At 40.9% G+C, this 15,617-nt stretch overlaps 1 protein-coding gene and 1 pseudogene across 1 annotated transcript; both read right to left on the bottom strand.

The window, feature by feature from the left end:
• Nucleotides 1-4,782: 4,782 nt before the first annotated feature.
• Nucleotides 4,783-8,501, bottom strand: LOC140360430 (uncharacterized; annotated as a pseudogene).
• A 3,733-nt stretch (nt 8,502-12,234) lies between these two features.
• On the bottom strand, nt 12,235-14,271 carry ovca2 (OVCA2 serine hydrolase domain containing). The gene is made up of 2 exons (XM_072445501.1): nt 13,989-14,271; nt 12,235-12,933 (listed from the first exon to the last, which is right to left on the bottom strand). Exons 1-2 carry the CDS (start codon nt 14,164-14,166, stop codon nt 12,398-12,400), a joined length of 714 nt encoding a protein of 237 aa, XP_072301602.1. The 5' UTR covers nt 14,167-14,271; the 3' UTR covers nt 12,235-12,397.
• Between the last annotated feature and the right edge of the window lie 1,346 nt (nt 14,272-15,617).

The following is a 15,617-nucleotide window of genomic DNA, read 5'->3' as shown; positions in this document are numbered from 1 at the left end:
AACAAAAGGGAATGGATTTAACAGCAGGTACAGGAGTCAACTGCACAGAACACGCTTTAGGACTGATACTAAAGTTTCTCTGACCTATTCAACAGTCAATGAAGTATGTCACGCTCATAAGCTTTTTAAAACAAACAAACAGTATGAGGTATTGGTACAATTTCACAAGAGGGAAAAAAACTTTAACACTTTGCCAAAAATAACAACAAAAGAAATACAACACACACATGTCTTTATTGTTTATCATAGTAAATAAGTGTACCATCAGTGCAGTCAAAAGTAAGAAAGTAGGTAAAAGATGAAATGTACCACTCAGAGTAGTTACTTTTTTTACGCAATTTAGGTCAATCTTTAATGCAAAACTTGATAGATTAAGATGTGTTAAAATTGATTTGGTCATTTTAAACCCGCAATATCTTTCAAATCTACCCAATAAAATACAATTAGCCCCCAACAAATCCAGTGACGTCAGTATTTGTAATTAGTTACTTTCTATCCTGACAAAGTAAGGTTTTAAGCTTAGAGTAACTAAAATTTTAGAGTTACTATTCTTTAGTCATGCAATTATGGCAAAAATGCAAGGGTGGTTTCTTTATTTAAATTTTTTTCATCATTACATTGATGGATGACGGCAAACCTTTTACAGGATCTTTGTGCTCTATGTTTATTTGTTTGCTTATTTAACAGACTAGTTTTTGATAAATGCCTCGTGGAGCATAGTCCCGCTGCAGCCACAAGAATTCACTCTTCATTGAACCAAAGAGACCAAAGTCGAACCAAAGTCGCCCAGAGGAAGAGGAGGTGTGAATGACAGGTCGCCCAGAGGAAGAGGAGGTGTGGATGACAGGTCGCCCAGAGGAAGAGGAGGTGTGGATGACATGTCGCCCAGATGAAGAGGAGGTGTAAATGACAGGTCGCCCAGAGGAAGAGGAGGTGTGAATGACAGGTCGCCCAGAGGAAGAGGAGGCGTGGATGGCAGGTCACCCAGAGGAAGAGGAGGTGTGGATGACAGGTCGCCCAGAGGAAGAGGAGGTGTGGATGACATGTCGCCCAGATGAAGAGGAGGTGTAAATGACAGGTCGCCCAGAGGAAGAGGAGGTGTGAATGACAGGTCGCCCAGAGGAAGAGGAGGTGTGAATGACAGGTCGCCCAGAGGAAGAGGAGGTGTGGATGACAGGTCGCCCAGAGGAAGAGGAGGTGTGGATGACATGTCGCCCAGATGAAGAGGAGGTGTAAATGACAGGTCGCCCAGAGGAAGAGGAGGTGTGAATGACAGGTCGCCCAGAGGAAGAGGAGGCGTGGATGGCAGGTCACCCAGAGGAAGAGGAGGTGTGGATGACAGGTCGCCCAGAGGAAGAGGAGGTGTGGATGACATGTCGCCCAGATGAAGAGGAGGCGGGAATGACAGGTCGCCCAGAGGAAGAGGAGGCGTGGATGACAGGTCGCCCAGAGGAAGAGGAGGTGTGAATGACAGGTCGCCCAGAGGAAGAGGAGGTGTGAATGACAGGTCGCCCAGAGGAAGAGGAGGCGTGGATGACAGGTCGCCCAGAGGAAGAGGAGGTGTGAATGACAGGTCGCCCAGAGGAAGAGGAGGTGTGAATGACAGGTCGCCCAGAGGAAGAGGAGGCGTGGATGACAGGTCGCCCAGAGGAAGAGGAGGCGTGGATGACAGGTCGCCCAGAGGAAGAGGAGGCGTGGATGACAGGTCGCCCAGAGGAAGAGGAGGTGTGAATGACAGGTCGCCCAGAGGAAGGGGAGGTGTGAATGACAGGTCGCCCAGAGGAAGAGGAGGCGTGGATGACAGGTCGCCCAGAGGAAGAGGAGGCGTGAATGACAGGTCGCCCAGAGGAAGAGGAGGTGTGAATGACAGGTCGCCCAGAGGAAGAGGAGGCGGGAGTTTCAGATACATCTGGAAACACTCTGAGATTCCCTGAACAAATTGGAGAACAGCTCCTGACACAGACGCAGGGTTTGGGTGTGAGAGTAGGACCTGCAGATGAAGTGACCTCAAGACGACACCACCAACACCAACACCAACAACAAACAACAACACAAACAGAAACAACAACACAAACAACAACACAAACAGAAACAAGAACACCAACAAGGCCACACTCACAGATCAATACTCATAATAATGCACTAGTCTTATGCTTCTCAACATGAACATCTGCTATACAGTTTAAAGTAAGTATTGATGCTTTTCTGTGGTATCGAAATCCAGTTTGAAAATTTAGTCCTATGACAATTGAGTTTTGTTGGTTAGCTAGTTCAGTTTAGTTTATTTGAGACAGGGAGAGTGCACAATATGCATATTAATTAAGATTAATATACATTAACCTCAACAGGAGAGCTGCATTGTACCAGGTTGTAGCTCAAGTGCTAGTTTCCACCTGTAGTTAGTCCCTGGGCAGGCTGATGTTATTCAATATTACTGAGGGGAGGAGCATATATATATATATATATATATATATATATATATATATATATATATATATATATATATATATATATAATATATTATATATATATATATATATATATACAAATATATTATATATATATATATATATATATATATAAATATATTATATAAATATATTATATATATATATATATATATAAATATATTATATAAATATATTATATATATATATATATATATATATATATATATATATAAATATATTATATATATATATATATATATATATATATATATATATATATATATATATATATATATATATATATATATATCTAGATAGATAGATAGATAGATAGACATATAGTGGTAGGGGAAACCGGAGCATCCAGAGGAAACCTACGTAAACACGGGGAGAACATGCATAACATAAAAAGATCAAAGAACAATGCAGATTAAAAAAAAGAGAGCTCTGTAATGATTTGTTTGATGAACTGTAGTAAATATTGTTTTTGTCCTCCAGAGTTGAAAATGATTTTGTTTTGATGATTTTTTCTTTGAACATTCACATAATCATTCTCAATGCCAAATAGACAATAACAAAGGATTACAGTCAATATATGTTGAATGCATGTATGAAAGGGAGTAGGAGGAAGTCCAAACTGCAATGACAAGTTGAAAAAGCTCTTTCTCTTTGGGTGTAAGAGGCTCTTGAAATAGTCTGTGTAAAAGAACAACGTTAAATGTTAATTGAGTTCGATTCCAAGTTGTTGTGTAGTTAATGCAGCAGCAAGATTACTACAGGAACAAAAAGAAGAGAACACATTACACCGGTGCTCGAGTCTCTTCACTGGCTCCTGTCGAGTTCAGAATCAAATTTAAAATCCTACTCCTGACCTACAAAGCCATAAAGGACATGGCCCATCCTACCTCAAAGATGCTATAGAACCATCCACGCAGAGCTCAGTCCGTCTGAGGGAGTCGGATCTCTCCTTCACTGTGGAACTCCTCCAGGTTTCTCCTTTTACCAAGGAGGTTTTGTATTTTTTCCTGGCCGAGAAGGAAGGAGGGTCTAAGGGCAGTGGAGCTTGGGACATTTGTCTAAGGACACGGGATGCTGGGACAATGCCAGGTCCCTATGGACATTGTTTAATCTGCTTTTCACTGTCGCCCTCCAAGGCAACTGCTGTGGTTACTAAAATAAATGTAATTGAATGAAATTGAAGTTGAGTCCTGATTTTCATTTTAAAGCAAACAGTAAGAATCCTTGGTTTCATCCTCGAGACAGTTTAGAATAGGACATTTTTTGGTGGTCACAAACTATAAACAATTATGCTACTGCAGTCTATTATTGTTAAAGAAGTTTGATGGCGTTCAATCTGTGCCTATTGCCTACTGACCACCTTCAATTAGGCAGTGACAAAACCTTATATATTAAATACCGGTAATGTGGAAGAAGAGCATTGCCCAAATACACAATGGAGCAGACACTAGCAAAAATCTATTTTATAATCAGCAAATTTAACACAAGCATTGAAAGTTTTGTATACTTTTATTAGAAGTGTGACAATTAACAGCTCTCTGCTTGTTATTGTTAAAGGAACAGGGTAAAGATGCCAACCAAAACGATCCTCTTGAATTCCGTACAAAGAAAATATAATTCATGGAGAAAAGAGACACAAGTAGACATAATGGAGGGAAAAAATAAATAGAAACCTTCTGACCTTATCCCTCCTGTCCTTGAGTCTTGATTGTCGTGATGACGCCACATATGGGTGACACAAGCACAGGGATATTCTGGAACAAAGTCAAAAATAACCCACACGTCACAGCTGTTGTGATGTGATAAAGTTGCTGTATAGTGCATCGCCGACTTTCATTCAAATAGATCAAACAAAGACTGCTCCTGAGACACTGATGTCGTTGATCCTCTGTGACGGCTTCAGTGTCATAGTGAATAGTAAATGAAAACGTCTCCCATGGCAGCAGTGGCTCTAGTACTCCTGTCCTTAAGAATCTTCACCCGTCTCGCCTAGGAATGTGGCGTGTTGGAGGGGCCAATAGCACTGCTAGCTAATTTCCACCCTATATGGACCTTCTGCTGTGAAGCCGCTAGTAGTTTACTACAGTTGAGTATTGAGTGAATAAATAAAGCATTGCTGTCCAAGGCATTATTATTAATTTTGCATTATTATATCCCTGGGATATGCACAGGGACCTTTCACTAAATCTGAGCCAGGACTCAGGGGTCTCTAAGGTTAAGGTAAAGGCACGCTTTCTTGTCACTTCAAGGAACTTGTCCTCAGTGTTTGACTCCTTCAATGGGGACACAGAAGCAGAGAGCTCAGGCATTTTTTTCACCCAAATGGGGGCGGGGATGTGCTGGTGGCACAGGAAATGACGTATGACTGGAGACATCTATGAATGACCTGCTGGAATCCCCTGCCTGCAGAAGCAGCTTCTAGGGCAGAGTAAATATTGGTCGCATAAAGGTTGCACACAATGCAGGAGCTCAGAGCAGAGCGGGACACTTTCATTGCATTAATGACTGACCAAACACCCGTCCTAACATCGAAACGCTCTGCATGACTGAGGTGGATGAAGCCGTTAAAGCCTCCAAAAACATAGAGCTAATTTTCCAGCACACCAATCCCAAAGCTACTGCGTTTGTATTTCATGGACGGTAGAATGCGCCAACGTTGAGTGTCCGGGTTATAAGCCTCCAACGTGTTCAGGCGTTCAATCCCATTGTAGCCACCAACCTGTAGGAGAATGAGAACGTGAGTAATTAGGCCATTATGTGGAGGGAGCACTTTATTTTGCAATACTTTGGAAACTTTGTTATACAATATGCTATACAAAGTGGACAGGACAGTAGTAGTAAATGAAAAGACATTTACTAAATTTACTTGACGATCAAGCTAACCAAGAATTGTGTCAAATATCTCGTCAAATATCTCTATGTCTATAGTCTAACTCACAGCAAAAATCTCCCCTGCGTATGCAGCGACACCGACACCGGTGCGTTGGCTGTTCATCTCGGGGATCAGGGTCCACTGGTTGGTCTGAGGGTTGTAGCTCTCAGCTGTGTTCAGACCAATGATCCCATTGAAACCCCCACAAATGTAGATCTACAATGAAAAAAAAGTGTTTGTCCTACTTTAATTACCTTGAGGTACAATACAGTCCAAGATAGACATTTACAATTAGGAAAGTATGTATTTGAACACTCTGAAGTTTTGCATGTTCTCCCACTTAGAAATTATGAAAGGGTCTGAAATTGTCATCGTAAAGGCATTTCCACTGTGAGAGACAGAATCTAAAAAAAATATCATACAGACTGAATTCTTGCTGATTGACAGGGTGTTCAATACTTATTTGTAGCACCTTGTTTGAGCTTGTTGGCTGCATAAAGACACCTGTCTACCCCACAATTATTCAGACTCCAACTACTACCATGGGCAAGGCTAAAGAGCTGGCAAAAGACACCAGAGATCAAACTGTAGACCTCCATAAGGCTGGAAAGGGCTACGGCCAAATGAAGTGATGGCCAAATGAAGCCCCATGAACCATTTGAGGCTTTAGCCAATTGTATCGATACACCAGTAGATGTCTCAAAAGAGTTTCATTCAAAGTTTCATTTCCTCCACTACGCCATCTTGTGGTCAAAAAATGTAAATCATGTATGATAGTACAGCGTCGAAAAACATATAACCAATTTTATTGAGAAAATAACATGAATACACAAAATATAAATCTTCTATGATGCAGTACAAGCTCTGATTAGGCCTCGTTCTCACATTCTCCTGCTCCCAAGACAGATGCAACACAGACATCTATAGAAGCTATTTCTATATTAGTAATTAACTATTGCAAGATTTCATTGACCACAACAATGGAAATTCTACTTTATTTTAATTGAGAAACTTTTTAACGTCAAACCATCTCCAGCCCAAACAAATGATTCATTTTGAGCTTTCTCAGACCCAGGCACTGCCATGGATTATGAGGCAAATCTGACACTGACACACTGACTGACACCAACGATGCGCTGCGAGGCCTTGTGCACATTACACTATACTGAACCAGTCACGTGACCACAGACAAAAAGTGACGCCTCTTTTACAGGTGACGTGTTTTTTAGCCAATTAACGCAAGCCTCAGCAGGGCTTCATTTGACACGCCCACTTTTACTCGGTACAAGCCGCGAAGCCTCGGCTGCAAATGCCCCATCACGAGCTACGGGGCATTTGGAAAGCAGCTTTGTGGGAAAAGATCAACTGTTGGAGCAATTGTTAGAAAATGGAAGAGACTAAAGATGAGGATGATGCAATATCTCACCTCGTGGGGTGGTAGCAATTATGATGGTGAGGAATCAGCCCAGAACTACACAAGAGGAGCTGGTCCCGGGAGCTGGTCAATGACCTGAAGAGAGCTGGGACCCAAGTTTCGAAGGTTATTATCGATAATACACTACACTGGTTTAACATCTTGGGAGTGTCTACAGAGCCGCGGCGCGCTGCCGAAACTGCTAGGCTATTTCGTGCCGCGGCTCCTGAAACTGTTGGGCTATTTGACCGCGCCGGGTTAGGGTCAGGGTCAGCCATGAAGCTATATGGCCGTGCCGGCTCCTGAAACTGCTGGGCTATTTGGAGCTGTTTGGCTATTCTGTAGCCACGGCCTAAAATCTTACATCGCACAGACGATTCTCTTCCTCCTCCCTTGCCTAGCCAGTCTTTAGACCTAAATCTAACAGAAAATCTTTGGTGGAAGGAAAAACTATGTTGCTCAGCAACAGCCCCGAAACCTGACCAACCTAGTGAAGACCTGTGGGAAGGAGTGGGCCAAAATCCCTGCTGCAGTGTGCAAACCTGGTCAAGATCTACAGAAAACGTTTGACCTCTTTAATTGAAAACAAAGGCTTCTGTACCAAATATTAACATTGATTTGTTCAGGTGTTGCAGTACTTATTGCAGCAATAACATACAAATAAATAATTTAAAAATCATACAATGGGAATGGGAGAACTTGCAAAATCGCAGTTTAAATACTTACTTTCCTCACTGTAGATGGACATGTAGTATAGAGATGTAAAACGTTGAAAGATAAAAAATAAAATATAAATCAAGTTAATACAATACAAGATAAAGTTAAGTTGCTGAGGATATTAATTGTTTATGAGGTAATGTAACCCTCAAAGTTAAGTTCATCCCCATGATTATGAAACACACACTGTTATAGTTGTACAGCATTACTATAAATTTTTTTTTTCTTCACCTTTTCAGGAGTTCAGGAGCCAAAATACTGAAATAAATCTATTATAATACTTTTTTTTTCATACAGTATTGATATTACAGCCTTCTTTATTGATGTATTGTTGTTATTGATGCATTATTGTTTTTGGAACATTTGATTGAACTCCGTTGTATTAAAATTGTATTGATGCAGTTGATGTAGTCACTGTTCTAGAAGCAGTGCTGAAGGTCATCCGGGATTCATAGAACCATATTTACAATTGTAACCAGTTTCAATTATTAAATTAGGTGGTTTTAATAAACAAAATGCAGAATGTACATTTAACACAACTCATGTGCAATTTATTGATTATATCCATTATTGTTGTATTGGAATATTATTGCATTGTGAGTTGTATTTGTACTTGTCTAAATATATTTAGGATTTAAAACGTGTGTCTATTTGTGTCCATGGTCTTTATACCTTTCCATTCAGAGTGGCACTTCATGCGTTGCTCCTTTTTTCATTCATGGAAGAGATCCTTGTCCACTGGTTTGTCTCTGGATCATATCTTTCAGCTGTGTTCAGGCTCATGCGCCTGGTTTTGCCCCCCATGGCGTAGATAAAGCCATCCATCACCGCCACGCTCACAAAGCGGCGGTGTGAATGCATGGGCGCGACCTCATGCCAGGTGTGATTGAGCAGGTCGAACTTTTGCACGGAGCATAACTGTTTCACACCGCTCTCCTATGTGCGTCTTCCTGTCCAGGGGCGAGTTGTCGATCCAGAGCAGGATGGACTCTTTTTGCACATTCAGAAACTTGTTTCCGATGAAGCTCATAAGATCTTCGAATGAGAGCTGTCAACAAAGTCAACAACTCCTCGAAATGTCTCAAGATGTAGAAGAACACCTTCTGTTTCATCTCAGGATTGTAGACGTTGTTAGTCATCCACCAAGTTTTGAGGCTGGAGGCTAAGGGACTCCTCCAGAACTCTGCAACACTCCCGAGATATCCCAGCTACAATGAAGTGATTGGCAGCTATACAAAGTTTATTAACGTTGTCTTTGTTTATTGAGACAATTCCAGTGTAAGCAAACTGTATAAAAGCTTGCAAAATATCAGACGAGAGGTTATGGATGACATAAGTATTGTCGTCAGGAATGGGCGTCATGGTGAATAAAGATCTGAGGATGAAAGGACAATACATGTTAAAAGGATTTTTAAAACATTACTATTTCAGAAAAAAATATATACACACCAGTATTGGCTGAGCACTGCAAACTGGGAACACCACACACACAACAGTTGTGTGTCAGAGATGCTTGGACACAGTTGGAAAGCCACCAATTGGGCCCTTTTGAACAGGGACGTTACTAACCATTTGGGTGCCCTAGGCAGAAATGCTCAGTGGTGCACCCAACCAACCACTTTCAAACTTGTAAAAAATACCGTTGCTTGAATCGCAATCATTTCTTGTATATTCTGCGTCTACAGTCTACCTAAACCTAAATTTCCTTTCTCTACATCTGCTCTTGTGTCACCCGAAGCCCTTCTCCTGCTCTTCTGCAGATAAGATCGAGGCTCTATCGACACTACAGGCTGCCAACTACTGATCGAACATGATTTAGACATTTGTAAGAAGCTTTGCGCACGCGCAGTGCCGGCTCCACAGTTTGCCGCACCAGCTGACGCGTCATATGGCTGGTTTCTATTTGAATATGAGGCCAAATTTCATCATCTGAGTTATTTAAATGATAAACAACCAAAGCCAAAGTAGAACTATTATATATGCTCCTCCGCGTTTATTGCGCGTTGTGTGCATAATGGGAGCGGCGGCACTGATCGTTAAAACACAATCATATCTTATATTTGTCGATTCCGAAAAGGGTAATCGTTGGTCATATACAGTATAATAACTTGTTTTCACTCCCCCCATAGTGAAAACCCATCATCACGGTCTTTTTTTGTTCACGACTCGTCAATACAACCAACAAAGTAGCATTGACCCCTCTGTTCGTTCTTGTAACGTTACCAGTGCATTTGAGGGAACTAACAGTTCTCAAGCTCTAAATAAATCTTGTGTTGATGGCAGCTTACACGACTTCTCTCTAATGTCTGCAATCTGATGTGTACTCACTTGAAGAAAGGCCCGAGGCTGCACAGGACCAGTTTGTGCACTTTAAACCGCGAGCCCTCGACCAGGATCAGAGCGTCACATAGGAGCTGATCCCGACGCATTTCCTCTGCCACCGCCAGCGCTGCCATCGGGCTCGTCATCTTTGAGTTTTTGCTTCGGTCTTTTGCAGAGAAATGTTGTTGTTGTTGCTTTTAATTACGGTTGGCAGTCAATTGAAAAGGTGCATTTATCACCACCTACTGTAGGTGTACGTCTTCTCTACTTGTACGCCTACAAAGTGTGTGTTTTACGCTGTATCGTTAAAAAAAGAGAGAAAGAGGGAGAGAAAGGAGAAAGAGCTGCTGCTTCTTCTTCTTCTCTGGTGTTTTAATGGCGGCTGGTATCCAAGCGTTACATTACCGCCAAACTTTATTCTTTAGACTTCATTCTTCAGTTCAAAGCCCACAAGTTCAAAACACAAGAGTTCCAAGCAAACAAATTCCAAGCACATGAGACCCTCTACTTCCTCCTCCCCATCTTCTTATTCATTGGTGTTTTCTTTCTTTCTTTCTTTCTTCCCTCCCAGTGCTCCAATTCCGTTGTTATTGTTGTGCATCTACTGTGGACAGGAGACCAGCGATGCCCCTACCTCCATTTTCTTTACTTTGATTACTCTGATTCTCCAAAAGTAGACTTCCTTTACTCTGACTCCCATTTAGCGCCTTTAGCGTGTTTTCTATTTCTGTCCATTCAAGCTCTTTTGTTCCAAGGAATCTTCCTGCAGCTTTATAGCAATGATCCTGATCCTTTCAGTTCTCTTTGAGTTTGAACAGTACAGTTTATAACATCCACCACCATAAAGAGTACAAAATCCTTCTTCTTCTTTGATGTTTTATGGCGGCTGGTATCCAAGTGTTACATTACCGCCAAACTTTATTCTTTAGATTTCATTTAGACCGCCTATACTTCAGACTTTATTCTTCAGAGTAAAGTCTTCCACAACCAAGGTATTCTCAGTAATTCTGGAATCTCCACACTTGGAGGCCCCGCACTCGGAGGCCCCGCTGGCTTCTCTCACTTTGCTCTGGCTGTGAGCAGCGCAGCCATCACTCACTGTATCTACTTTCACCTGTTTACTTGACACTTTCTTGACATAGGATATGCCTTGAGTCTTTAATTTTCTGCACCTCAGCAGCTCTTTTGCTAAACCTGCATTCCCCGTAGGCAGAGCTATGTTCTTCCCCACAGTTCCAGCACTTCAGTTTAGCTCCTTCGTCACACTTCCCATACTCGTGATCTCCTGCACATTTACCACATCTTTTCTTCCCTCTGCAGACCGCTGCTATATGTCCAAAGCACTGGCACTTAAAGCAATGCAGCGGCAGCGGAACATAATGGCCTAACGCTCATGTATCCATTAAACACCATGAACACCATGAAGTCCTCAAAGTATTCTTTCCACCGTTCTACGACATCCCCAGTCGAGGTCAGCAGGTCTCCACTCTAGGGTTGTGTTCAAAATATTGATACAGCGATATATCATCACGGACTCAGTATCAATACGCGTATCGATTTTTTAATTAAAAAAAAAATATATATATATATATATGTATTATTTATTTTTTTAAAAGATTTTTGTGGCCCTTAGGCCTTAAACGAGGTGGAATAGTTCTTTTGATCTGCGGTTTGTGCTGCTCCTCTCGGCCGAGGTGAGATGGAGCTGTGGACCTGATCAGAAGTTGATTTGTGCAGAAGATGCTGCTCAGCATATTCAGACCAGGCCAATTGTTTGGCAAGAAACAATACTGCAATACTTTACTAGAATTTGTTCCATATATTTCTATTTGGATCAGTTGGTTGGATGTATGAAGTTATTAGAGCAGAATAGATTTATAAATAAGTGCTTTGTGGATAAACATGAAATTTCATACGTTTTCTTATTCAGAGTAAAAACATGACCCATTTGGTATATTTTTAAGACCCTTTTTTCAAAAATCGTAATACGTATCGTAATGAGGGAATTGTATCAGAATATACAAGTATCGGGATACGTATCGTATCGTGACCCCTGTATCGGGATACGTATCGCGAGGGTCTTGGCAATACCCAGCCCTATTCCACTCGCACCATAAACGGTGTTGGTGAAGCACTTCTTCCACCTCCTGAGGCGCCGGACGGTTTGCCACAATTTCTTTGGGCCGAACAATAGTCCTCCTCCTCCATGGCCTCCCCAAACTCCTCCCAGTTTGTGCCTCTGCGACAGCACAAGCTGCAGTACGCCTGACCTGCCGAAACCCGTCAACGGCCTCAGAAGTCCTATATATATCATTTGATATGTTGAATACTTAGTTAGAATGGTTCTCTATAGATAAAATAGTGATGCATGCAATTAATGGATGAATAACCAAAGTAAATTGATAAAATATTTGTCAAATAATTTATTTGCTTGCAATGCTTCCTGAGAATAAGACAGCAGTTATTTGACTTTAGACATGAGAACTGAATCTGCAGTAAAGACGAGGAAAGGAAGATAGCCTTCCCGTGTTGAGGACTTAAGAGACTTAAACCTTGAGGATATTTCTGTTCATAGAAACAATAAGAATTATCTACAAGATATTTTCATTGAAATATCTTGAGGAAGTCCTTGTAGGTTTCCCGGTGTGCCGATGCAGCTGGAACAAAATGTCCACCAGGGTGCGTCAGTATTTGAGGGTCTTTGAAAACGGGGAGGAGGTCTTTACTCATGTGGTCTGGGATGACTCTGTCCTCCTGCCCAAACACATGAAGAGACGGAATCTGTAGAGTGCTTTCATAAAAACGCTCATGCTCTGCACAGGCACTGCGGAAACCAGCGACCAGGATGGCGAATCTGAAATGAAAAGCTGGCTCGAGGTTTCGTTCCTGGAGGGAGCAGAGCATGGCCACAAACGCTGCCCCCTGACTGAAGCCCAAGATGCCGTCGAATGGTCCCAGAATCTTCACAGCGTCTCTCACAGCAGTCACACTCTGGTCCAGCCCCAGACTCACCTCACACTTCTGCAGAGCGCTGAAGCTACAGAACGCTACATCAGAGAACCACCATCCCCGAGGGTTCGCCTCCACAAGAGGGCCCGCCTCCACAAGAGGGCCCGAGCTGGTCTCTTTGTCAGAGGACACTAAAAAGACAATGGTTAAAACACATAAGGTCATACAATTACAGTATTTTGATTTTTGAACCCGCCTGACTTACATACGTTTGTGTTCACAAAAAGACTACTGTGTATGTTTTAATAATGTTTTAAAGGTGTACAAATATCCAGTGCTAGAAAAAGTAGTGAAAATGTCACTCATGTATAAGTGCAGTTACATGGCTAGAAATGCACAGTACTTGTATTACTGTAGTAAGTAGTACTGCTACCAAAATATACATACACATATAAAAATACTACTCAAAGTACTAGTTACTTTATAAAACAATCATACATATTGTAATTTAACAGTTTAAAGCTGATTTTAGTCAACACAATCTGCATATTCTCTGAGCTCTGCCAATCATGCAGTTCAGTTATATAAATACTACTCCCGGGAGATCCACGTCGGCCGTCGGGTCAGAAATATTTGCATGGGCTCATTCAAAATGCATGTTGCTTGCCCTAACTTTGTGAAATTATACAGGTTGTGAAAACACATGCCCAGAACGTTCAGATATACGACTCTGTTACTTCCTTAATTCATTCATTTATAAATGTGAATATCAACATTTAATGACAATAACTTTTTGACACATCAGAAAATAATAAGATGTGGTTAGATGCATGAATCCACTAACTGGCTCTGTGGTGGTTGTACACACACAGGTGACAGCAGAAGTACTGACCACTGGCCAGCAGAGGTCAGAGGTCAGAGCTTTTTGCCTGAAATGTGTGGACACTTTTGCCTCAATATGACAATCTTGAAACCAGAATATCTCACTATTTTTTGAGGGATAATTTACTTATTACAAAAATATTACTCTGGTTACCATGACCTTTCTGATGGTGTAAACCAATTGTATTGTGTATCTGACATAAAGGTTAGGATTAGGTTTTTTCTGATATTATAATAATAATAATAATAATAATTATATTATTATTATTATTATTATTATTATTATAGGTATAAGTTACTTCTATCTATAACCATAAGAAAACGTATTTGCACCGCAGTAATCTCCACTCTCCAGTGCACTGACCGTCACAGCTGCCCCCTGGGGTCTGCGGCGCGGGGGTCTGCGGAACACTGAGCGGCGCGTCCACAAACACCAGCTCCACGCTCTTTTTCAGTAATTTCCGCAGAGCTCCGGTTTTTTCCCGGAAGGAGCCGCTGTTCTGCCGGTAACCGTGAATGCACAGGATCCGCAGTGGCGCCATCAAAATGGACAGAATATTAAATTCACAAGTTACAGCATAAAGTCCTGTTAACACGTGAAGTTAATAAGTCCACGAGACCGACAGCAACAGTTCGATACACTTTAAACCGGAAGACAAACCAACACTTCCGCTGGTGCTGCTAAACGCCAATAAAATATGTTTTTTAATTATATAAAATATAAAACAAACCTATGCATTAATGGGCTGCATCTTATTTCTAAAAGTTGTCGGCCGTAATAATAAAACAAACAAACAAACAAACAAACAAACCATTAAAAACAACCCTGACTTTTAAAAGGGAAATGCTGCGCTCTAGTGGTTGAAGAAAGAACATAAAAATGCCTCATGGGTTCAAGTTAATTTCTATTTTTATTGATATTAATTATGATTTCTGTTTTGTTGCCCTCAAACCTCTAGGCGACACAATCGTATTCAAACAGACCTAAGCTGCCTAAAGTTTGTATTTTTGCATTTTTCTGAAGTGAACTGGCTGTGAGAGTTTTTGTCATTTGCTTTTACGATTTAAGATGTTAATGATTTGTTATGACCAGCATTTCCTGTTTAGTCGCCAAGATTGCACAAGAAATGTTTAGTCAATGTTTAAATATTAATGTCCCATCATCAAACAGATCCAGTCAGTCAAAGTATTATTTTATGATTTGATCCAATTAAAATCTTATTTCAAAAGATTTCAAACGTGCAGAGGCGACAAAGGAGAAGTGGGAAATCAGCCTCGACAAGTCAAAGAAATACACATACCACTGTTGATCAAAGCTTTGGGCTGTGGCAGAGAGTAATTTTATATTTCAAAGCAGATGTGTATTTGAATAACTATGCTGCAACCTTATGGGAAACACAGTGGGGGTTAACAACACCTCTCTTATTGTTGTATAATGGGTATAGAGTTTGAGATATATTTAGCAGCAAAAGTCTCCTGGTGAGAACAATGGATTCAGCCCTCCTTTTCCGGTTTTATTAAAATAAATTCTGTTGAGAGGCCTAATTCATTGATGTATACACTATAGAGGAACATACTTGTTGCGCTGTAAGCCTGTAATATTTTACACTTTCATGGAACTGTACGTGTTCCACTGCAGCTCATTACATTTAAGCTTTATTCATCTATTCACCTACAACAAGTACAAGTACTAACAGATAAGAATGCTTTGTTTGTCCAACAAAGGGGAAAGTGCAGTGTTGCAGAAGGAAAAGTATGCTGTACAAAATAAAATAAAAAGTCAACATACCGGTAACCATTTATGTAATTAAGCATAAACTAAACTAATATATAGTTATACCTACTATTGCTTGTAGAAATGACAAAAATGTAGGGCTTTTGCAGACAGTTACTTCACATTGTACTACTGCAACTGATGTCACATAGAGCCAGTAGATTTATAACTCACAAAGTCTAACTAAAGACAAATAAATTATTGGAAATGTTGTCTTTC

Source organism: Eucyclogobius newberryi, unplaced genomic scaffold (assembly GCF_026437365.1).
Source record: "Eucyclogobius newberryi isolate DKJ021-1_F unplaced genomic scaffold, fEucNew1.0.hap1 SCAF_15, whole genome shotgun sequence".
Classification (NCBI taxonomy): domain Eukaryota; kingdom Metazoa; phylum Chordata; class Actinopteri; order Gobiiformes; family Gobiidae; genus Eucyclogobius; species Eucyclogobius newberryi.
This window is presented reverse-complemented; position numbering and strand designations above follow the sequence as displayed.